The following is a 21449-nucleotide window of genomic DNA, read 5'->3' as shown; positions in this document are numbered from 1 at the left end:
TACTGTATTGTGACTAGAGACCTTACGCCATAAGTCTCATTGACCGGCACTTTTGTAGGATGGATAGCTGTTCGTATTCCCCCTTTCTAGGTACTTGCGCGGCTCAATCATCATAGATGATTGTTTAATCTCCATAGCTGAGCCCTTAGTTGCTCTGTTGGCTTCGCAAAACGTTCACAACTAACAATACCGCGTCAGTCTTGAAAAGCAACAGCCTTAGAAATGCGTGCGTGTCTGAGCCGATCTGTTTGGTGGTAAGGGTAAGCTTAACAAGGGCAACCCCTGAGGGCTGAGGCAACGTGGCTGATGTCAGGATTCGGGAAAGGGAATGGCTCGCTGATGAATCGCTTCACTTCAAGTTGTGAGGCTAGGGCCTGGAACCTCATGCTGCTGCTCAGCTGTAAACCAACCTGGGTCTCTCTGATCAACCCACGGAGTGCAAAATGGGCGTCGCACGCCTACTTTGCTCGGCCTTGCCTCGACACAGCAATCTCACTTCAATCTTTATTAATGTCTCATAGCTAATATCCCCGGAATTATGCCTAGTTTACGTAATGCCAATGTTCATTTGCTATCGGCCAATTATGTAGCCCTAGAAGGTTTGCTTGATCCTCAAGACAGCCTAAAAGGACCCATGCGTAAGCCCGGTTCTTAGGGTCACTTAGGTTGCCCGATTCCCTGAAGACTTTTGAGATGATGCCATCAAGGGGCTAAGTAGAACGGAGAACCAACTGCTAATTATGGAGAGTCCTCGTCGCCTTGTCCATACGCCCATCGGGTTGCGCATCTGCCGTGCTTATGCCCTCCGAAGCGGCTGGCCTGGAGTCAGCCTCGCGCATAATTTACATATGAGCGTTATAGCTTATATGCACACTCCTTTCAACCCCAGCAATATCCGGTGAGTGCTCTTAGCCTGCCCAGTGAGGCTTACTGAGCTTTCCCGTCAAGAGAACGCAAATTGACTCTTTTCGAGGCTTGGTTGAGACAAGTGGTCGAGCTAGAGCAGCAACGTCTGCCACGTGCTCGGTGCTGTTTGCACCACAAGCATCTTCTAATCTGCCTTACCTATGCAAGGGAGTCGAGACCTGGGGCGCCAGGCCGTCCTATGTACAGCGTTCCGCAAGCCTTGTCAACTCTAGGCCATCTGTCGTCGTCACTGCGGCCATGGGCACGGGGGCAAGAAGCATACGACAGTGGGGAAGCTCCACCAAGTAGGCACCATTTCCCAGAGAAAGCAGGGGTCATCATATTTAGAAATAAAAGAGATAACTATTATTAACGGAACTCGCATTTCAATGCCTGTTAAGTGGGGAGTTCTGTGCTTTTGCTGATGACTAGCGTGGCAGAGGCTACGCGTTCAGTTGCGCCAACTGCAAAGCCACTGGAGTGTCAAAAGTCCCGTTAGTCCACAATTAGCGTTTCCCCACTGGAGCTGGTTTCCGCCAGGATCTCAGGGTTACACGGTAATCGTCGAATGCTCTCGGCATAAGAACAGCAAGACACCAAGCTCGCAGTCAGTCTCAATACCTCCAAATTCAGTCCCTCAACGTTCATTCCCGCTACAATGGCCACAACAACGATTTCTCAGGGGCCACATGTCACCTCGACCTTCTCTACCATCATAGCCAGTTGCACTACAGCAGTACCAGGGGCGTACGGCTACGTGCCATTCGATCCTAATACCTGCAACTCCAACTATCATTTCTACCCAAGCTTCACTGGTAACCTCGCCTTTGCCACAGTCTTTGGATTGAGCACTATTGCCCACTTAATCGAAGCAATTGCGTTTAAAAAGGTCTGAAATTTATCCCCAATAAATCCAGGGGAGAGGAGACATTGCTGATCAAAGGAAAAGAAATTCTGCTGGGTGGTCATTATGGGAGGGGCATGGGAGACAGGCGCATTCATTGCGCGAACACTCGGCTCCCGTGGCCAACAAGAGGAACAATTTGCCTTTTGGGGGCAGCTTCTCTTCATTTTGGCACCACTCTGTTCGTTACATTAACAAATGACACCGAAAACTCCGCTGCTGACCATCGAATTAGGGGTGAATGCCTTTGTGTATATGACAGTCGCGAGAATGGTACATTTCGGGCTCGCCGACAAGCAAATTTGGAATATCAAGGCGAACAAGCTGACCGTCCTCTTCGTTTGGATCGATGTCGTCTGCTTTCTCGTCCAAGCTGGAGGGGGTGGCATGCTGTCAAATAAAGACGAACCGAATATAGCCAGAATTGGCACAAAAGTATATACAGCTGGGGTGGCGATACAGATGGCCTTTATCATCATCTTTGGAGCCATGACTGCATGGTTCTATCGCAGGATACATCAGTTGTCTCGCTGCAATAACGGCCGAATGAAGGGCTTAACGTTGGTGATGTTAGCAGTATTACTTCTCATCGTGGTAGGTTTGAAGACCCAGGGACTTTGAATGAACTCATGGCACGTCAAGTCACGGCTAACTTCAGAGCATCATAGGTTCGAACTGTTTATCGCTTGATTGAATTCGGGCCGGGTCTCAATGCGGCGGACAACCCCCTAGTAACGAAGGAAATCTATCCCTTTGCCCTCGATGCGCTTCCGATGATCTTGGCGCTGACAATGCTGAACGCGATGCATCCTGGTTTCGTTCTCCGTGGGACGGATAGCGAGTTTCCCTCTCTCAGCCGAGCGGAAAGAACAGCTATGCGAAGGCAAAAAAAGAAGGCACGCCAACAATCAAGGGCTACAAATAATGCTCGCAACAACAGAGAGTACATCCGTATGGAGCATATGGGGTAGCAGACTAGTCACTAGATGCTAGGACATGTGCAACGTATCATTGTCAGTCTGTGTTTTCTCTCCAAAAGCCTGGATACGAGGCAATGATCGCGCAGTCATGTGTCGTTTTCTTAGATGCATATACGCAGAACGACCTCGCTCTTGTAGCGACGTACGTCCGTACCGCCCGCGTGCTTGTTAGATTAATTAATAGTCAGAAATCTCTTTGCAGATATAAATTAGAAATCTCCCTCACATTTAGCACCGGCGATAAAGCCCGGGTTATAGGTACAGGATAAGTGGTGATGGTAGCTTCGCAGAGCCGCGAACAACACGCCGTCAATGTAAGACGTAGAGAGAATAATATGTCAATTAGGTTGTGCTTACTCTTCAGCAATTGGCCTTATCTAGGGTCAAAACGGCGGGAGTCTCTGGGCTTCTTTATTATTCTTAGAGCCTGCTTAAGGATACACTTGTTAAAGCTGAAATAAGAGAGAAGGCTTCGCTCTAACAGCCTGGGTTTAGAGGTAAGCACCTTAGCTTCCTCATTTGTTCCCGCCAAACCGCGTCCTTATTTCTCGTGTATCGAGGACTGTAAGTACGAATCGGTTGATGGATGGTTTCTGACGTTGATGCCTGTTCCGCTACATATCCATCGCAAGCAAATTCGATGTACCGAAATAAAACTTCAGGACCGATCTAGCACGGTGGGTCTCGGGAATGACGAGGGGTGACTTAATAAACAAGACCAGAGGAGTCCTCCATCCTCGAACACCCGGAATAGCCCTTGGTTCCGGCAGTTATTTGAAATCACCGACTTTCCCTTCTCGTATAAATCATATAAGTTGAGGGAAATGCCCACGGGTATCTATCTGCACCATACTGCTAGGAGCTAGTCATTGCTTGACCCCACTTTAGAAGTTTTGGTAGAAAGGGCAAAGCAGAAAACGATAAGCCATGCTAGCACTCGGTTCGTACGATCGTGGGTGCAGGAGACGTCAAGCTCTGAGAAAGGGCTAGGAAGCGCCACTCTTGGAGGATCGTCGTAATCGGTGAACTATGCCCATTTTTGGATGGAGTGACTTAACCGTGGCTGAGCACCGTGTGCTCTCCGGGCAGAACAAGTACCTGCCCTTAGTCGCTGCCGGAAAAAGTCTCGCTGAACCGATCGCTCCCCGACACCCGAGTCCGGCGCCAGGTCATAAATTGCTGAGTACATTACGAACTTGCAATGGGGGTGGGGGTGGGGGAAGCGGGTCGTCCCTTATGCGGATCCGACGCCCTTCACGAGAAGCAGCTTCCCTGTAGCTTCGTGACCAGGAGCGGCCGCCAAGTTAAGCGGCATCTAACCATACTTATCCTTCGAGTCGAGGCCGGCGCCCTGGACAAGCTTAACGCTAGCTTCAGGGGCGCTCTTAGCCGCCCAGCTAACCGGCGTCCGACCTCGTCGTCAACCTGATGGGTGCATGGAGTCTTACAGTTGTGGCCGCATTCACTGGACGGTATCACATCCCTATTGCTTTACAGCAAAAAAAAAACAAAGTCTCATCATTGTTCTTCTGTATGACTCTTGGTGTAAACTAGTGGCTCGCGGCCATACTTAAAGTATGGTTTAGGCATCATATGGGGCTTTATTTTGGACATATTCTGAACCGGGAATTCTCCACGAGGCTCTCCTGGACTTCGTGCTTCTGCGGGGCTGAGTTGACAGATCCTTCCAAATAGGCTTGGAATAAGCTGCCACCATTTCATCTCCACAGTTTCGGGGGTACTAATTTGTCATCCTTCAAGGATTAGTTTGAATTGAGGCAGTGTGAACGCGTGGCCCCTAAAACACGCCAACAGCACACTCAACAAAGTGAGTTGTCATCGTGAGGTTCTTCGGCCCCTCTACACGGAGCTGCCGAAGCGAATAATAAATGGCCCTTGCGGTGGTCCCAAGGGCTCTTCTCTAATTGGTGAAACGACTTTTGAATTAATACTGGAATTCGTCAGTCACATCTGGGTACGTCATCCATGCCGTTCTAGTTTGGCGTGCCATAATCCTGGCTCCCTCAGCCACTATACTTGCGAATCATGGACGCAAAGCATGATTTCTGTCGCGCATAAACGGTACACGTTTGCTGCTTAATTAGATCTATTGCTATTTCTCCTATAGATATACGGCGCATGCCGTATTCTGACACGGACTCAACTACAGTTCGCCATCACTGTTGCGGCCTGGTAACCGACTTGTCTGATCAACATATAAGTGGCATTAGTGGTGTATAAATAGGACATGATGCTGCGGCTTCGGAATCTCATCGCCAGCCTCACTGTAGGTTTCTTCATCTTGATGGGGGCAACTGCCCAGGCGAACGATCACAGTTCAGTGGGCAAGAATCCGCTCACCGAGGATTTCGCCAGCTTTGTGACAGAGACATTGGATAAGTGGAAAGTCCCAGGTTTGTCCGTTGCTGTGGTTGATGGCGACCAGGTCTTCGCTGAGGTATGCATTTGATTCCTCTGCGCTCTGCAACATCGGCTTGAATGCGTGAGGGCTGATGATACTGACGTGGATATAGGGATACGGCTTTGCGAGATTGCCTGACGAGCCAGCCACGCCGGAAACACTTTGGTACGCCGCTTCAACTACAAAGGCACAGACTGCCGCTACCCTAGCCCGCCTGATCAACTCCGGAGACCACCCGGCTCTCGCAAACGGTTGGTCAACGACAATCTCATCTATTATTCATGACGACTTCGTCCTTCAGGACACGTGGGCGACAGAGCACATCACGCTAGACGATGCTGTAAGCCATCGCACAGGGATGGCAGCTCACGATAAATCCTACGCGCGGGTAGTGGAAGGGAAGGAGGCTAAGCCTAAAGATGTTGTCCGCAACTTGAGGAATCTACCATTAACCACCGAACCGCGGCTCAAGTACTCTTATACGAATTCGATGTACACTACGCTCTCACATGTCATTGAGACCGTCACGGGCAAATGGCTTGGGGACGTGATGAAGGAGCTGATCTGGGCTCCGCTGGATATGAACTCGACTTTTTTCGACTTGCAGGATGCAAATGATGCACCGCATCAACTCGCTTCGGGGTACTACTGGGACAAAAAAGAAGGGAAATACGGGGAGGTTCCCTTCATGAGCGTTACGGAACTCAGCGGCGCCGGAGCTGTCATCTCCAATGTCCTCGACTACGCTAAATGGGTGAAATGCCTGCTTCACGAGGCACCGCCATTCTCGAAGGAGGTGCACAAGGATATAAAGTCGCCGAGAATGCTTGAATCCACGCAGCCGGATGTTCCCAACGACATTGTTACATACGCCCTGGGCTGGCGGCGCACCCTCTTTAAGGGGCATGTTATGTACATTCACAGCGGAGGGTTGCACGCCTATGGCGCCCAGGTCTACTGGTTGCCTCAGATCAAGTATGGCGTCGTTGCGTTCGCGAACACGGCCACTACGTCGAATGCCGCCGAAGAAATCCTGGCATGGAAGTTGATTCAAGACCGGCTTGGGATCCCAGAGAACGAGCGCTTTGATTTTGATGCTAAGTTCGTCACGTCTTCCGTCATGCTACGAAACATTGACTGACCAAGACAGATACCAAAAGTTTTGGAACTGGTTAAGCAGTGCCGCGGATGAGGCTGTTGATATTCTCTACCCCGAGCGACCGAATCCGCCGCTGCCCGCCACCGTGAATACCACCAAGTTGCAGGGCATATACTACGACCCAGGGTACGGACGCATCACATTACACGAGGCGTCTCACCCTGATAGATCAGATGAGAAGATTCTTGTTGCAGACCGCCAGGAGATGACGTGGAAGTACCAGATGAACCTGCACCACGTCTCTGGCGACTATTGGATTATCTACTTGCCATTATTGGAGAATCCAGGGTACTTCACCGAGTTTGTAGCTGGGGAGTTCAAGATTGGAAATGATGGAAAGCCGGTTGGATTGCAGGTGGACTGGGTTAACCGAGTCACTGATGAGGTTGAGGGAAAGGTCCTGTTCAAGAAAGTTGACTAGCTATGTACTAGGTACCATCCAGGACTGTCGCAGGTACTGATGGGCCGTGAGGATCAAATGAGCGCTTAATTTCCTATCTAAAGGAGTGGCGAGAGTCGGTCTTTTATACCTGTGTTCGGTCTGCCGATCTCATAGGCAGCAGGCTGTTGCCTGATGCTAGTTGTGGTATAGCGTTCACGCTGACCGTGAAGCTATTCACGATGGTTGTGATCCTTGCCCTTGACAGCACACCATGTGAACCCTAACACCTCTCGCTGGATCTGTCGCCTTGCAATTTGCTTGCTCCTTGGCTATGGAGGCATATCTCCGATTCTCAACTTTGATTCACCGCAGGATGCTATTTTACAACGCAAGTTGTTACATAATAGCTGCTCGTAAAAATGTATGGTGTACCATCGCTGATGTTCCTGTGACACTCGGCAGGCGTCAAAGAGGCGTCCGCACTTCTCTACTGCCTGCGTCGGTGGCTTACTCCGAGCAATCCCAGACACCACCGGTACTGGCCGCGTTGCACAGCTCTCCAGATAGAGAATGCGATTGCTCCGCTTAGCCTAACCGTAATCATGGTTCTTTTGCCCCACCCGCAGCCAAGCACGCCGTAACTGCAGCACTCGGGCCCACACAATATATATATGTGTATATATACTGTTCATCTCTCCGTCCAAGCAAGTAAATATTGTCATTAACCGGTCCTATAGTCCACTGGTGACTTATGATAAATTCTCCTCATTTTCACAGTTTAGCAAGCGCGTATTGGTAAATATGATTGTAAAGGCTCTCTTTCTTTCTGCCTTTCGTAAAATTGTTGTGGTTACTGAGGTATTTCACGTCAAGGTAAGCACTTCTTATAAGTAGGGTTCCGTCGAGGTAATTTACCGAACGGTAATTTACCTATCTGACCAAGGTTTTTGACGTCAGAAACCTCGAGGTATTTTACATGACAAAAACCTCTCATTGGCCGATGTCCATTTCTTCTCCACTATTTTCCAAATCGGTCTCTTCCCAACCCCAGCCATCCACAAAAATGGAGTCTTGGAAGGTGTTTTCTACCTTCATCAGCCGAGCAACATCAACTGTCTCCCAGTTTTTGACAGCCATCGGTTCTGCCGGATTATCTTTGACCGTCTTAAGCTCTTTAGCACCCGACTATTCATATAGATGAAAGTGACTTGGTCAGTGCTAAGTGGACTAAGCCGATTCCGAAGCTTACAATGAAGGTAGTTCGTAGCACTGAGAGAACGCTCTGAAGGAACAGAGTTCATCGTTTTAGAACAATATTTGCACCGAACGCGAAGTTGAGTGAATTTACCCGCTCCTGGAGGAATTGGGGCCGCTGCAAAGTGTTCATGAACACCAAGAGTTTCAGGGTGGCCGCCTTTACTCATTGTGACAGTTCCATGTCTATTACTTTTCGATATCGCGGGAGGGAATTGGTGATATGACGCACTAAACCTATTCCGTGCACTAACTAATCCTAATATGGCTAGGAACTAAGCCTAAAACGGGAAGGTTTTTGACGTAAATTACCGCCAAAAACCCCCTTTAGGAATTTGACCGTCAAAAACGGTTTTTGACGGTCAAAAACGGAACCTTATTCATTAAAGCTTGGCTAAGTATTCGATTACTTGCTAATTCACCTTGAAGCTTTCTCTCGGTCTGCTTCTAAGCCCTTCTGGCACTCATAAAGGCAGATTTTAACGCGTGGGAATGTGTTTTGTGTTGCGGGATCCTCAAGAAATTGCGCAACAAAACGTAATTGAAATTATATAGGGAGATTCCCCTAATCTAAGATATCCGGGGAACCTGGAGTATGAGGAGTTCGTCGCACGGAGAGCTTAAGGATTATACTTATCGAATGATATAAATTTCTTCGTCCTTAACAAGATTTATTCGTGAGACATTCCCTATCCACCTTAAAGCAAAGACCTTTACAACCTCTAAGAAGAAGACAGACATGGAAAAGCAGATAGATAACCTAAGGGCTTGACCACTGTTTCTTCTCAGAGCGATGAGGTTGTTCAAGACCCTACCTTGATCCAAGATGCTGCCTACAGTAAACTAATCCGCCAAGCATCAATGTTTGCCCTAGAAAGAGCTCTAATGCTGGGCATATACAAGTTTTCAAACAGGTGCCCATATCCATAAGCCTCCTTCCTCGGTATAAAAAGCCTTCTAAAAGTTGAAAAGGTCCTCAGCTTCCTTAACCACCTTCTGTTTGTTCTTACTTTCTATTTCTTCCACACCTAACTTGATAAAAATTCCTTTCCCATCAACACCATCATGTCGTCTTTGGTATCCGTCGTGCACTGAACGGTCGAGAAGCACCATCGCACCTTTCTCTCCATGTCAAAGTACAATTAACAACCACGAACTAATTCTATCGGATAGGTTCAAGCGGGTCCATCCATGACTCCCAATGGTTTGAATCCTTCCATGGGTGAAAACGAGGTTGATGCCCATCATCCCGCAGCATTGCCTCTATATCACAACACCTGAATATGCGTACCTTTGCGAGTCTGTTCTTTGACGTCTGACTCGATTCCACGCCCCCATAGTCGTCATCATCGTCAACCGCAACTGGCCCACTTATGTGGACTCTGTTTCTTTCGGGGATGTTGATAGGGTCATCCATTTCTGCGTCTTCGGGTCCTGCTAGGTCCAAAGGCGTGTTATCGTCCATCCCTTCCTCTGCCCTGATCACGCACAACGCCGCAGGACCTTCAATCTCGCCGCACCATGGCCCCTCCCTTCCGCTCTTTAGCAATAGACGCAAGGCTCTGCGTCGCCAGCGTCTATGCCTGTATTTTCGCGCCACAAAGTATAGTGGATGAATGATGCCCATTTCCGGGGTGTACGATAACAGGCTGCTCAAGTGGTCGTTCCGTAAAGTCTGATCCCGATCTGTGTTGAGGGGGTAGGTCCTCGATCAACGTGACGATCTCTTCAAACTCTGGACCAAAGCAATCCAAGGCAGTCTCCCAAGGGTCAAGAACAGTTGAAGCATAAACCAGCGCAGAAATACATTGAGCCCGGAGAACGAACAGCGACTCATCTTGAACGTGAGTATTTGGCGTTGGAGAAGACGGCACTTGGTTATTTGCAAGCCACTGCCTCATGTTGCTGAGCTGACGACCCTGTTCAATGAGTAACTCTGGTGGTATTATTCGTCGGCTGGTGTACTTGTATGGATACGCTGCGGAGATGAAATGATAGCAAGAGTGTAATACTCTAGAGAGACTTTGATCAGGCGGATCTGACAGGACGTCTTCTATTGCGATTAAAGGCTGAGGTGGCAGATGCGGTGCGATTCCCACATCATAGGTGGCGATATGCAGATCGAGTTTTTGGAATAACGAGACATATTCCATATCAACCATGGGCTTTGCTCCCTGGCCAACATGGGACGCCATCACAGTCAATGCCCCGTTAAGATGCACGTGTCCGTTGTAGAGCCGCTGCTGTATAGCCTCGATACTCGCTAAGAGAAGACAAGCGATCATGCAGGGCAAGGGCCCATGTTGCATAGTGGAAAGATCGAGTTGCGCCAGTTTCAAAGCTTTGATGTATCGCTTCGTAGTCTCGAGGCCTGTAGCGGCAGGATCACCTCTCAGCACATACTCTTTATAGCAGGCTCCAAAGGCTTCGACCGCAGCTCGGACACATGGGACGGAGTGGGTGAGCTGAGGGACGATGCGTGACCAAAACCCCAGCTCGAGGGTGTTTTTTGCCCTGCGGGGACTTTGTACGAGTACGGTGCAGGCAAGTTTAGCCAAGGGGCTTGAAGGATAGAGGAGGTCGGATGTTAGGAAGGTTGGAGACGAGGAAGAGGCTGACGAAAGTGTCGAGGTGGGCGTCGAAGACGTGGTTGTCGATGGCGATGATGACGAATCGCAAGGTGCTCCACGTGGATAGCCTTGACAAGACCTCTTTGCAGTCAAGCATCGTCGACAAGACGGCTTAGCTTCATCGCATTTAACTCTTCGAGCTCTAGACGCATCAGGTCAGCCATGCATGGATGCGAAGACCAACTGGGGTTGATCATACTTGCAAGTGAAGCAGCCATATTTGGATTGCTTGACATGGGTCCTGGCCCGCTTCGCCTTGTCTGTTTCCGATGGCATTGTGGTCTCTGGATGGATGGTTGATTGGTGGTGAGTTGTGAACAAAGACCGAGCGAGAATGACATGAGAATAAGCAGGACACAGCACAATAACCGTTTTATATGCGTCAGTTGAGGCGGCCCACACCGCGTGGAATGTGCTCGGTAAGGCTTAAGCGACGACTGCATTTAATGTAGCAGTACATTAACACTGATAGAGGAATAGCCTTGGCTAAAGTATGCAGTACTTCTTCACTCCTGAAGGATCTGGTGCCAGGGGTCAAGATCGCCAAAATGGTCTTGGCGTAAAGTCAAAGACCGAGCAAAAGAATGGGGCAGGACGAGCATTTGACCAATGGTGCTACATCAGCTTACGCTAAATTCTGACAGTGGAGCAAGGACGGAGCAGAATGGAAACATCGAGACCAACCACCAAGGTCTTGGATCTCGGTCTTTCAGTTGGTGCCTTAGAAGAAGGATTGAAATACTACCTGCCATCAGACGCTTCTCTATTCTGCTAAGCCTCCTCATGGTAAGCTCTGTCCACGTAACTATGTACGAGCCCCCTCTCCAACCCTCCCTGTAGCCGCGTCACCTCTCAGTTGACCTCTCACGATATACCATATAATTCTGATGCCGTGGCTGAACCAACTCAACCCATTCTGCCTTGTCTCATTCACATCATGGTCACTCAAGCTCCCCCAGAAGAGGGCCGACCTGTCCTGGAGATGGTGGTGCAGCAATCCATTCTTCAGCAAGCACAAGCCGCCGCTGCCAATGTCGCAACACCCACGAGACAGGAGGCTCTTCTGCAAGACATTAACCTCATCACTCATGAGGACGACATACCCCCTCCTGCGTACGGCGACACCTATGGCGAGGTCCGCAACGAAAAAGACGCCCCGGGTACCAGCGCCTGCGTCACTGACGACGGCCGTGTCAACATCCGCATCAATCAGCTTAACCGGCGTCTGTCCCAGATCTTTACTCCTGTCCTACGTCAACCGATTCAGAGTGTCCAAGATGATCACCCGACTCCTCCCCCTACATCCCCCCTTCCTTGGGAGGTGAAGACAGAGTTCCTGTTGTTGTGTCACGCAGGGATGCTGAGTGCACTTGACAAAAGGTAGTTCTTGTTGTCGTGATTGTAATTATTCTTGGTTAAGTTTCCATGATCTCAATGAGAGGCCCTTTGGGGCCTTATATCTTTGAATGATCCCATCTAGGACTTTGAACCTTAATCGTAGGACTCCAAACTTTAATCTTGATCCTGAACCTTAGGGGGAACTCTCAGTTCTTCCAACAGCGACTCCCGAACCAAGGCCGTATTTTCACTCGGATGATACACCAAAGACGAGCCGTCAAATTCGTGTTGGAATAATTGGGAGCTTCCCCCTCACTTCAGGGTCACATCACAAAGTACTAGATTGAAAGTTGAAAGTCCTAGATGGAATCGCATGGGATATAAACCCCTAGGGAGCTCTCACCATGACAATAATAATAACAACCTTGATTTTATCAATCACACCCAGCATCACTGCGCAATTCAACAACAATTCGTAATCTTGGGCTGAACAAAACACCAAAGACACGAAGACGGTATAACGTAATAGCAAAGGGCTTTGAGGCTCAACAGCAGACGGTAGCGGCGCATACTGCGAAGATTGCTAGCCTAGAGGAGGAATTGGCTCGCCCGAAGAGAGGGAAGAAGAGGAAGGCGGTGCCGAATCCTAACAAACGTTTTATGACTCTTGGTGAGACTCTAGCTGCTGGGGAAGCCATATCCGAAGAGGAGACTCACAATGTGCCTGTTGCGGTGGAACGTGGCCGTTCAGGGGAGCCGGAGTCAGAATCGGAGGCTGCGTCGGTCATTGACGTCAGAGGAAACCATAACCCATCAACTAACCACGCGGTCAGGGCGGCTTATCAAAAGACCCAGGATTCAATAAAGAGATGCAACTATTATTCACAAGACGCAAATTCTTGCACGCACATATCAATTTGGCCAAGTTCTGTGTAAGTAAACTTGTTGATTTTTGGTGGTGCTTTTTTTTTTTTTTTTGCCTGGCGAAAGGGTGGGGTTGGCGAAAGGGTGGTTGTGCATGGTACCTTGGCATGAAGTTCTCTAATCTCGATCAATCTCTCCCCTTATGCAATGCCTTTATATCACTCTGGTTTCATACCCTATCTGATTTCAGAATCTATATGCTCCCTTTTCTTTTTCAGCTCTAATCATGACGAAAACGGCGATGTCGCAGTTTCAGCGACAACCGTTCTTAGAGGTGAGACGCGCATGGTGGTAGCCATTTGTAGGAGTCATCAGACTTTCTCCCACAGCCTACCTTTTGTCAGGTACAGCCTGGCAGCGAGATAGAACGCAGTTCCAGCACCAAGCATGCAGCCAGTAAAAACTTGGAGCTTCCAATAGCTCCCGTCTGCTCCCGAGATCAAGGTACCCCCGATTGGGCTGCCAGTGAGGGCAGCCACAGACATGAACGCGTACATGGTTCCGGAACGGGTGCCTATCTCCTTGAGGTCTGAAATGTCCGCTACCAAGGCCGGGCTGATGGCTGTATAAGTGCCGGAACTGAATCCAAACAATGCGGCAAAAGCGATGGCTGACCCATGACTATGCCCTGGCAGCCACAATGCCAGCACAAAGATGGTCGAAAGAGTCGCGGCTGCCATTGACACGTTGAAGCTGCCAACTTTGTCTGCTATGTATCCCGGTAGAATACGCCCAATTCCACTATTGCAGTCAATATCATGTCGCTAGGCATGGGAAAGAGTAAATCGACGCCTTCTGTGTAGGTAGATATGGGGATGCCTGGATTTTACTCACCTCGCCGCATTGAAGATTGAGACCAGGTACCCAGCCATATCATCTGACAGGCCGACATATTCACCGTAAGTTACCATGAATGTAATAGGGATGAACATGCCCATGGAGTAGAAGAAGCCCGCCAAGGAGGTTAGCACAAAGGAAAGCGACGTAAAGGGGCGGAGATAGGCCATGATACCGGTCTCCTTTGGTTGTGGTGGGACTCGTGATCGAACGGTTAGATTTGTCAGAAGAAGCAGGCCGAATAAGAGGAAAGCGCAGACACGCATCGTCCACCCAAACCCAATACGTGGTATCAAGCGATTGACCAAAACAGGCAAGATAGCGCCGCCGAGACTCGAGCCGCTAGCTGTGATTCCCAGGGCCAGAGCACGCTTTTGTCGGAACCAGGTGGCGACGCAGCTGAAGGACGGATACAGAACCATGCTTGCACCCAGGGGGCTGCAAATTGCCTGGGACAAGATGAACTGGTAGTACTGAGACGATATCGAGGCCATCATCAAGCCAAAAACGTGTAGCAGTGTCCCCACAAGGAGAAGGTAGCGCGGGCCGAAATTGTCAAATGCTCGCCCCACGAAAGGTCCCTGAGTCATAGCTTGAGCACACATAACACAAAAGACTTGAAATCAAGACCTACAGCGATGAACATCATAAACATTGATAAGGCCGGAATCCATGAAACAGTGCTGGGTGACAAGTCCCGCAACTGGTTTGCCTCGTAGTATGCCTGAAAAACGCCGACGCCTGCCTTACATGTTAGCGATTCGGAGTCTTATATTCTAGACAGCAACATGGGGAAAATTGTCGCACAGTTGGTCCAGCCAAAGCTGACAAAAAGTCCAAAAAAGGCCCCCAAGACAGCCAACCAAGCCTTCAACCCCCCATCTGGGAATTCGGTATTAGGCTTGGGTGACTCCGGTTTCGGTTCCTCGACCCTTGGCTCTTCAGTGTCTGGGTCCATGGCAGTTCTGTCAAGCGTGTGTGGAAGTTACTTTGATCGAAGAAAAGTATGACAAAGAAATGGACGCAAATTATACCAGCCAAGAGACTCGAAAAGTATATTGAGAACGTATTGCGTGAGTCACTGCAAAACTTCCAGGGACAATATGCCGATATAAATGGCTGATGCTGGATATTTTCTATTACGTGATGGCAAGCCACTGTCTTTGCGGCCCTGGTGAAATTACCTCGCCAGTAATGCATTTAAGTCGTCAGCTAGAGGGCGCGAAGTGGAGGCTCCGCGGAGGTCCGAGTCGGCCAATGGCAGCGGATCGTGGGGCTCAACTAAGTCAGTGCCTCTTTAGCAAGCCGCTCGGGGGTCCGAATGAGTTTAATGTTTTCCCGAATGTTACTCTCCCCATCCTCATGCCACTTCGGCGAGTCGACGCAGTACCTTACCTTGCTGCCCAAGTTTCAGCCCACTCAAAGACCAGATGAAGCGCTCTCTATCAGAAAGCAGACGTAGCGCCTGGCAACAGCCGGCTTCTTGCGAGTTCTGCCGCTCCAAAAAGATTCGCTGTGACAAGGAACGGCCTTGTTCGAACTGTACGACTAGACAGCTAGAGTGCCGATATGTTTCTGGTATGTTCAGAGCGAAGAAAAGCTCGTTATCGTGACGGGGTGTGAATTCTGGTCGACGCTAAAAACCACACAGAAGATGCAAACCCGATCACTGAATCGGAGAGGGAGGATTATGGTGCCGGATACTTGTCATTGAGACGGTAGGCTTACGGAGAAGATAATATCACAAGTATGACGTATTTCGCTAATGTTCAAAAGGCACGTCCAGGAATTACAGAGTCGAGTCCAAAAACTGGAGAGCTTGGCTTCTTGCCAGCCTGGATCCGCCCTGAACATAGCGCAACATCGCCCTGAGAAACGAATCCCCACGGTCGGCCGGCAAGAAGACATATCACATACTTGGAAAAATTTGGAAGAATTCGCAGCAACCCCCCAAGCCGAACCCGCAGCGAAGCCATTGATCTCGCTCGCGCCAAATTGCGCTGGGCCAACCGTTGCGAATTCTACGGAAGCCAGCAGCTTGATCGCCGCTCAGCTCCCCCATGTACGACTTGCTCGATTATTGTTCAAACATTATGTGCAGACAGCCGACAGCTTGCATAGGGAGATACACATTCCTTCCACCCAAGCACTCTTAGAAACTACGTATGCCCAGCTGTCAGCTTCATTGCCTGTATCCACTGAGACCTTGGTCTTATTCTGCAGCATCTTCGCCTCCAGCTCATTCTATGTGTGCCATAAACACTCACATCAAGTGCATCGCGAGCTCAAGGATGCTCATGAGTTGCATCCTGTATGGAAGAGGATAGCACTGGAGTCGGTCATGAGTCACGATGCGGCTGCCTCCTTGACTCTGACATCGTTGCAGTCTATATCCATCATGATGTATTTGACGTGGGATTCCGAAGGCCAGTCAACGACGTTCCATACCCTACGGAGCCTGGCACATACGAAAGCTGTCCAGATGAAGCTTCACCGACTGGATGCAGATACGGCAACGGACGTTGTCCAAGCTGAGTTGAAGCGACGACTGTGGTGGCATCTTGCAGCAACAGATTGGTGTGTAAACTTGGTTTCGTCTGCACTTGTCAGCCAATGCTAACTCTTAAATAGGTTAATTGCCAGCGTGCCCGGTCCGCGGGAAGGCATCTATAGCTTCCATACCAAACACATGTGTGTTCGGTATCCTGCTAACCTTGACGACGAAGACATCCGGCCGGATGGGCTTTATACAGAAGGCCTCCCGGTTGATTAGCTGACGCAAATGTCATATTTTCTTCAGCGGTTGAAGTTTGCAGAGCTCTGCCGCAACGTTATGGACAGCCTCCCAAGCGGTGAGGCGAGCCTACCCTACGATCAGGTCTTGAGGATGAGCAGCCGCTACACCGACTTCATGGACCGTCTTCCCTGGTTCTTTTGCGCCGATGAGAAAAGTTCAGCCCAGGCCGCAGTTCTGGCAAGCCGACGCCCCTATCTTCTCCGCCAGAAATTCGTGCTGCTGTATGGCATATATTCACGTATCGGTCGTCTACACCGACCGTTTCTGCTCCGAGGCACCGACGAGAAAGAATTCTTTTCTGTTTCTCATTCCCTGGCCATCCAGTGTGCTGAGAGAATGATCGAGATCCGGCGCATGGTCGAGCCTGGCGACCTCTGCCTGCACGTCCATTCTCACAGCATGGACCAGCACTCGTTCAGTGCGCTGCTGCTGTTGTCCATGGGCATCTTGGGGGAAAAGGACACAGAACTCGCGCAGAAGCGCAAGGCGGACCTGCTCCCCATCTGCAGCATGCTAAAGGAGAAACAAGGATCGCTAAGCCGAGCCGGCCATGGCATTTCTGCTGCCATCGACCGCTTGGTGGAGACTTTGGAGAGGCCGAATCTAGCGCATGATTGGCCGGGGGCTCACCTAGACGGACCATCGATCCAGGATGTTGCCACACTCTGGGAGGAACTAATTAAAGAACTGCCCAGTCCGTCAGACATTCCATGGGACGACTTTCTCGACTGGCAGGGTCCTTAGGCTCACATTCCCCTATGGAATGGATGTATTACGCCCGTTAGAGTTATGGGCAACTACCCCTTAAATGCATGCTCCTTTTCAATCTCTCTTTGCGGACTATTCGGACCTGGACCTTACATATAAGACAGACAGGCCCGTTGCGATCGACTCACTAGCTAGGGCGTTGGCCAAAGCGTTCAATACCAATGCCAAATATGGTATCTTTCAGCACTTACACCAAAGAAGTCTCCTGTGGCAACGGTCTCAGGATATTCCCCTGGAGCGGATATCTTTCGCGGCTGGTCAGGCGCTTCCGTCGTGGTCTTGGATGGCATATCACGGGCAGATCGAGTATCCGGACACCCGATACAGTTATTACATTCAGCCCGGCAGACTTGCACTGGAGGAGCCTCTACCAACCTCTACCAACATTTATCCCAGCTTCAACACTGGGTATTTCTACCCGAGCAACAACGAATGGGTATTTCTAGCAACCTTCACAGGAGCAACCCATATATTGCAGCCTGGCACTTCTATAAGCGGTTTGGCGTATTTAGAGATATCGTTCTGAAGCAGAAATTTAACGTTACTAATTTTTGGAATACGTATGAATGGCAGGGTCGTGGAAGTAGCTATTGCCACGGCCTGTTCTGGATGGACGGTGGGCCTAGTGTTGACTTGGAAAATGAGCATTTATGGATGAAATTCGCTCGTATCTGGAGTTTCCACATCATAGCTTTTAATCCTGAGCCAGCTCGAGTCCAATAGCAAGGAGAAGGTAATCCCTTGACTGTAAATCCATTATAGCAACCCTTGACGTTCTAATGGCTCTCATAGGTTCTGAACCGCTGCTAACGCTACTACTGCAGTGAGGCGTATTGCCCATGAAAGAAGAAGGATTTAGAAGAGATTCCTTGTCGCTTTTTCTTCCCACGGGATACGAGAGATACGGCTGATGTTGTTCGACGATAGGGACAATCCTACTTCTCCTTCGAGGCGACCAGGAATGATAACCTTATGAACCACTATAATCGGTGTTTTAGTCTTGGCTGGTTAGGCAATATTGATAGTTCCCCCTGTACCGGCCTTCAAGCTGTGATTAATTATGCAGCCAAGTAACAGAGCATCATGGTGGACAAGATGGTGACAGATCTATCTGAACGGGACTTCCAGACAGGGCTCAGCTATGTTGCTGTGTCCAGGGTCAAGATGTTAGACGGGTTAATGATCGATACCTCGTTTGAACGGGCGTCTCTCCACTATGAGAAGCTACCTGATGGCAAGTAGAGTTCCATCATATTATTCACGCTTGAGGCTCTATAAGTCCTAAGAGAGTAGCAGGTGTTTTGATGAAAGTCCGCGACTAGAACTGGCGCAAGAAACAGCAACTTGACCAGCCACTATTCCAACCTCTTTTATCTTGATGACGTCGCCATAGTACAGAGAGGGTGAAAATAGGTCACAGTCATTTTACGCACCGCCCCATGGAGCGCCAGCACATAGCCAGAGTTACTAGTATGAAATATCATGTCATAGAGATACATCCTTCGGACTGTATTACACCCTCCCCACCATCGGTGAGGGTGTCAGCATATTTTACTCATCACCAAACCATCGAAGAAATATCCAACTACCATCCATGCCTGAAAGTGAGCTCCATCACTCTTAACTCTTTCTTCCCAATCACCATCCATTTATCACCATCCTTCATCTGTTGGCCTCTTCCCATTGCATACCGCTTGTAGTAGTCCGTCCCACTGCAATCTTCCAGCGAGCACACTCCACCAGCCCAATCGGCAGGGGGTACTCTTTCAGCATACATAAACACGGTCATCTCAATCAGTTCAGGAAACATATGTTGAACAAGCATTCTGATTGTGTCGCCAGCTCCTTGATGATATGTCCAGCTGGCGCTGACAGCCAATCTCTGCAGACCCTTCCCCTTCGGATCACGAAGACTCAAGTCCGATAGCAGGCGTGACATTCTGCGATAGTCCAGATCGCCAAGTACAACGACGGTATCAACCGCAGGATTGATATACAACACACGATTCAAGTCGTTAATACTATCGCCAGCATGCTCATACGGCGCAAAAGTCGCAAGGGGCAATTTGACGGGATAACAATCCAATGCGGCGGACCTCGCCTCGGAATTTACAGACAGCGCGGCAGGATTGTTACAGCCGCTTTGCCATTTTGGCACACCTCCATGTTGGAAGTCATCGGCGTAATGCGATCTGCGGGCGTGGATCTCGACGATACGGGGCGTAAAAGAGTAGCGCCAGATCTTTAGTCGGAGCTCGAAAGGGAGGTGGGGAAAGACGTGAAAAGACAAGGATGACCCAGGTGCTGGAAGTGCTAGTTCCGCTGCCGATTGCAGTCTGTCGTTGACCATAGTCAGCGCCCTTAGGGGAAGAGTGGCATAGGTCAACAAGATGGAAGAAGAATTAAATATTAACGCAGGTGGAAGAGAAGCGGGGAAGTCAGCAATTTGATTCATAGAATTTACCTGCTGACGAATGAAGAGTGGGGATCGGAGTCAGCCGAGAGCACAAGCAGCGGAGTATCCATAAGCGTGTGCCACAATTAAACGAGCCCCACTAGAACGACGACTTTCATAAACACTAAAAAGCAAAGTCTCCTTTCCCCACTCCATACAAGGGCATCCCCACCCTGGCGAGCACTCAACTGAGTATCCCGTTACAGTGGGGGGAGATTTAGTTCCAACAAAACCCGGATCCACCCGAACCACCTCCATCCACACCGCCATCGTCGACCAGCTATTGTGCAAGCAATGAAAGCCGTATAATATCATAAGATATATAAAATTACAGCCCATAGAGTGTAGTTTATTATAATATATTTTAATATTCTGTATACTAATCGTCATTATTAATCACGGCCTTTATTTGCTTCAGCATTCAAATAATCAGGTTTTCAAGCACCTTAGTTACCTTTAATTAAAGCCCAGACTTCTCTCGTAGCCTTAATTAGACGATCCAGAGACTCAGCACTCTTCGGCAATGATCTAAGTTCTAGGTACTGCTTATCCCCTCCATTGTGTTGAGGCCCCAGAAGGTATTCCGCCCCACATCACCCCTGTCATATGATAGGCACATGCGGGGAACGTGACGATGCATCATCAATTATTCCCAACAAAAACATCATACATATCATTCCAAAGTTATCAATGGGCTCTCAATCAATACCTGCCGAGACCCTCAATGCATATGACGACCAAAGCTTCATCAGGGAGGATAACAGCTGCCGGGAGCATGAGTATGGCCGGCCAGCAGCAATAAAAGGAGGCATCAATCAAGCGGGGGTGTAAGCAGCGTGATGTCGCGATTTGTAACTCAAAATATTGTTGGGACTTCTACCAGAGGTTAATTTAGGTGGGAAATAATGTACCATTCATATTGTGCAATTTCATTTTTTAGATATCCCTGTAGTGACCCGACTGGAGCCTTAACACAGTCGAGGGGATGATGTTACGCCTGCAAAGGCAGTGTACAGCCGCAGCAAAACCTAAGCCGTTAGGCCAAAAGGTTAGCCTATGACCTCGAGCCATCGAGGTCAGGTCTGCTTTACGCCGTATATCACGGAAGTAACCCGCCGGCGCCGGCCAATCAGAGGCCTCGCCCGGTTCCAATCGTAACATATAAATCCTCTCTTTTAAGATTCCCTATAGGTTTTCTATAGGTGTGACGATCGTGTATTTCCCAAGGGATAAACCGGTCGTGCTGGGTTTATGTTGGCAGGAAGACTAGCCGTGTTGTTTGAACAACAGCGTTGTCACGTCTGGTAATGTGCTCAAAGGTATTGAGTGTAACCAAGTTGTATTGATACCTGAGGTAATTGCTACATAGGAAAGTGCAAATGCGTGTATACTATATACTGTTGTAGTTTGGATTGCTCACGACGAACATGGTGAGTGCATCTCTGAGGCTGTTGGAAGAACTGAGAGTTCCCCCTTGACTTCAGGATCAAGATTAAAGTTTGAAGTCCTACGATTACCCGGGGGCTGACTAAGTGGTCTTAGGCCGCAACCCTCTCTTCATCAGAGAAGGGGTGACGCAACCTCTACCGTAAGAACTCACGAAATTCGAACAAAATTGAGTTCAACTAGTGTCTCTTGGCAAGCCACACAGAGGGCGGGGATGGGCGGCAGAACTGATTCCGCACTAAAAATA

The 21449-nt window shown here is 49.3% G+C and overlaps 5 protein-coding genes across 5 annotated transcripts; 3 read left to right on the top strand and 2 right to left on the bottom strand.

Annotated features, from left to right (window-relative positions):
• Window positions 1-5041: 5041 nt before the first annotated feature.
• On the top strand, window positions 5042-6792 carry MRS44_013638 (uncharacterized protein; the record flags this gene model as incomplete). The annotated part of the gene is made up of 3 exons (XM_046282695.2): window positions 5042-5248; window positions 5325-6313; window positions 6363-6792. 3 exons carry the CDS (start codon window positions 5042-5044, stop codon window positions 6790-6792), a joined length of 1626 nt encoding a protein of 541 aa, XP_046125853.2.
• Window positions 6793-9584: 2792 nt separating this feature from the next.
• On the bottom strand, window positions 9585-10913 carry MRS44_013637 (uncharacterized protein; the record flags this gene model as incomplete). The annotated part of the gene is made up of 2 exons (XM_065617103.1): window positions 9585-10779; window positions 10837-10913. 2 exons carry the CDS (start codon window positions 10911-10913, stop codon window positions 9585-9587), a joined length of 1272 nt encoding a protein of 423 aa, XP_065473175.1.
• Window positions 10914-11574: 661 nt separating this feature from the next.
• MRS44_013636 (uncharacterized protein) lies at window positions 11575-12172 on the top strand (the record flags this gene model as incomplete). Its single annotated transcript, XM_065617102.1, has 2 exons — window positions 11575-12017; window positions 12139-12172. 2 exons carry the CDS (start codon window positions 11575-11577, stop codon window positions 12170-12172), a joined length of 477 nt encoding a protein of 158 aa, XP_065473174.1.
• Window positions 12173-13210: 1038 nt separating this feature from the next.
• On the bottom strand, window positions 13211-14158 carry MRS44_013635 (uncharacterized protein; the record flags this gene model as incomplete). Its single annotated transcript, XM_065617101.1, has 2 exons — window positions 13211-13640; window positions 13734-14158. The coding sequence occupies 2 exons, from the start codon at window positions 14156-14158 to the stop codon at window positions 13211-13213; spliced, it is 855 nt and encodes a 284-aa protein (XP_065473173.1).
• A 1008-nt stretch (window positions 14159-15166) lies between these two features.
• Window positions 15167-17277, top strand: MRS44_013634 (uncharacterized protein; the record flags this gene model as incomplete). The annotated part of the gene is made up of 6 exons (XM_065617100.1): window positions 15167-15314; window positions 15388-15454; window positions 15671-15798; window positions 16010-16313; window positions 16368-16427; window positions 16578-17277. The coding sequence occupies 6 exons, from the start codon at window positions 15167-15169 to the stop codon at window positions 17275-17277; spliced, it is 1407 nt and encodes a 468-aa protein (XP_065473172.1).
• Between the last annotated feature and the right edge of the window lie 4172 nt (window positions 17278-21449).

The sequence above is a fragment of the Fusarium solani genome, assembly GCF_023522795.1.
Source record: "Fusarium solani strain SB1 chromosome Unknown bctg00000009, whole genome shotgun sequence".
Lineage (NCBI taxonomy): Eukaryota > Fungi > Ascomycota > Sordariomycetes > Hypocreales > Nectriaceae > Fusarium > Fusarium solani.
Note: the sequence above shows the minus strand (reverse complement) of the source record. Positions and strands in the feature narration are given on the sequence as shown.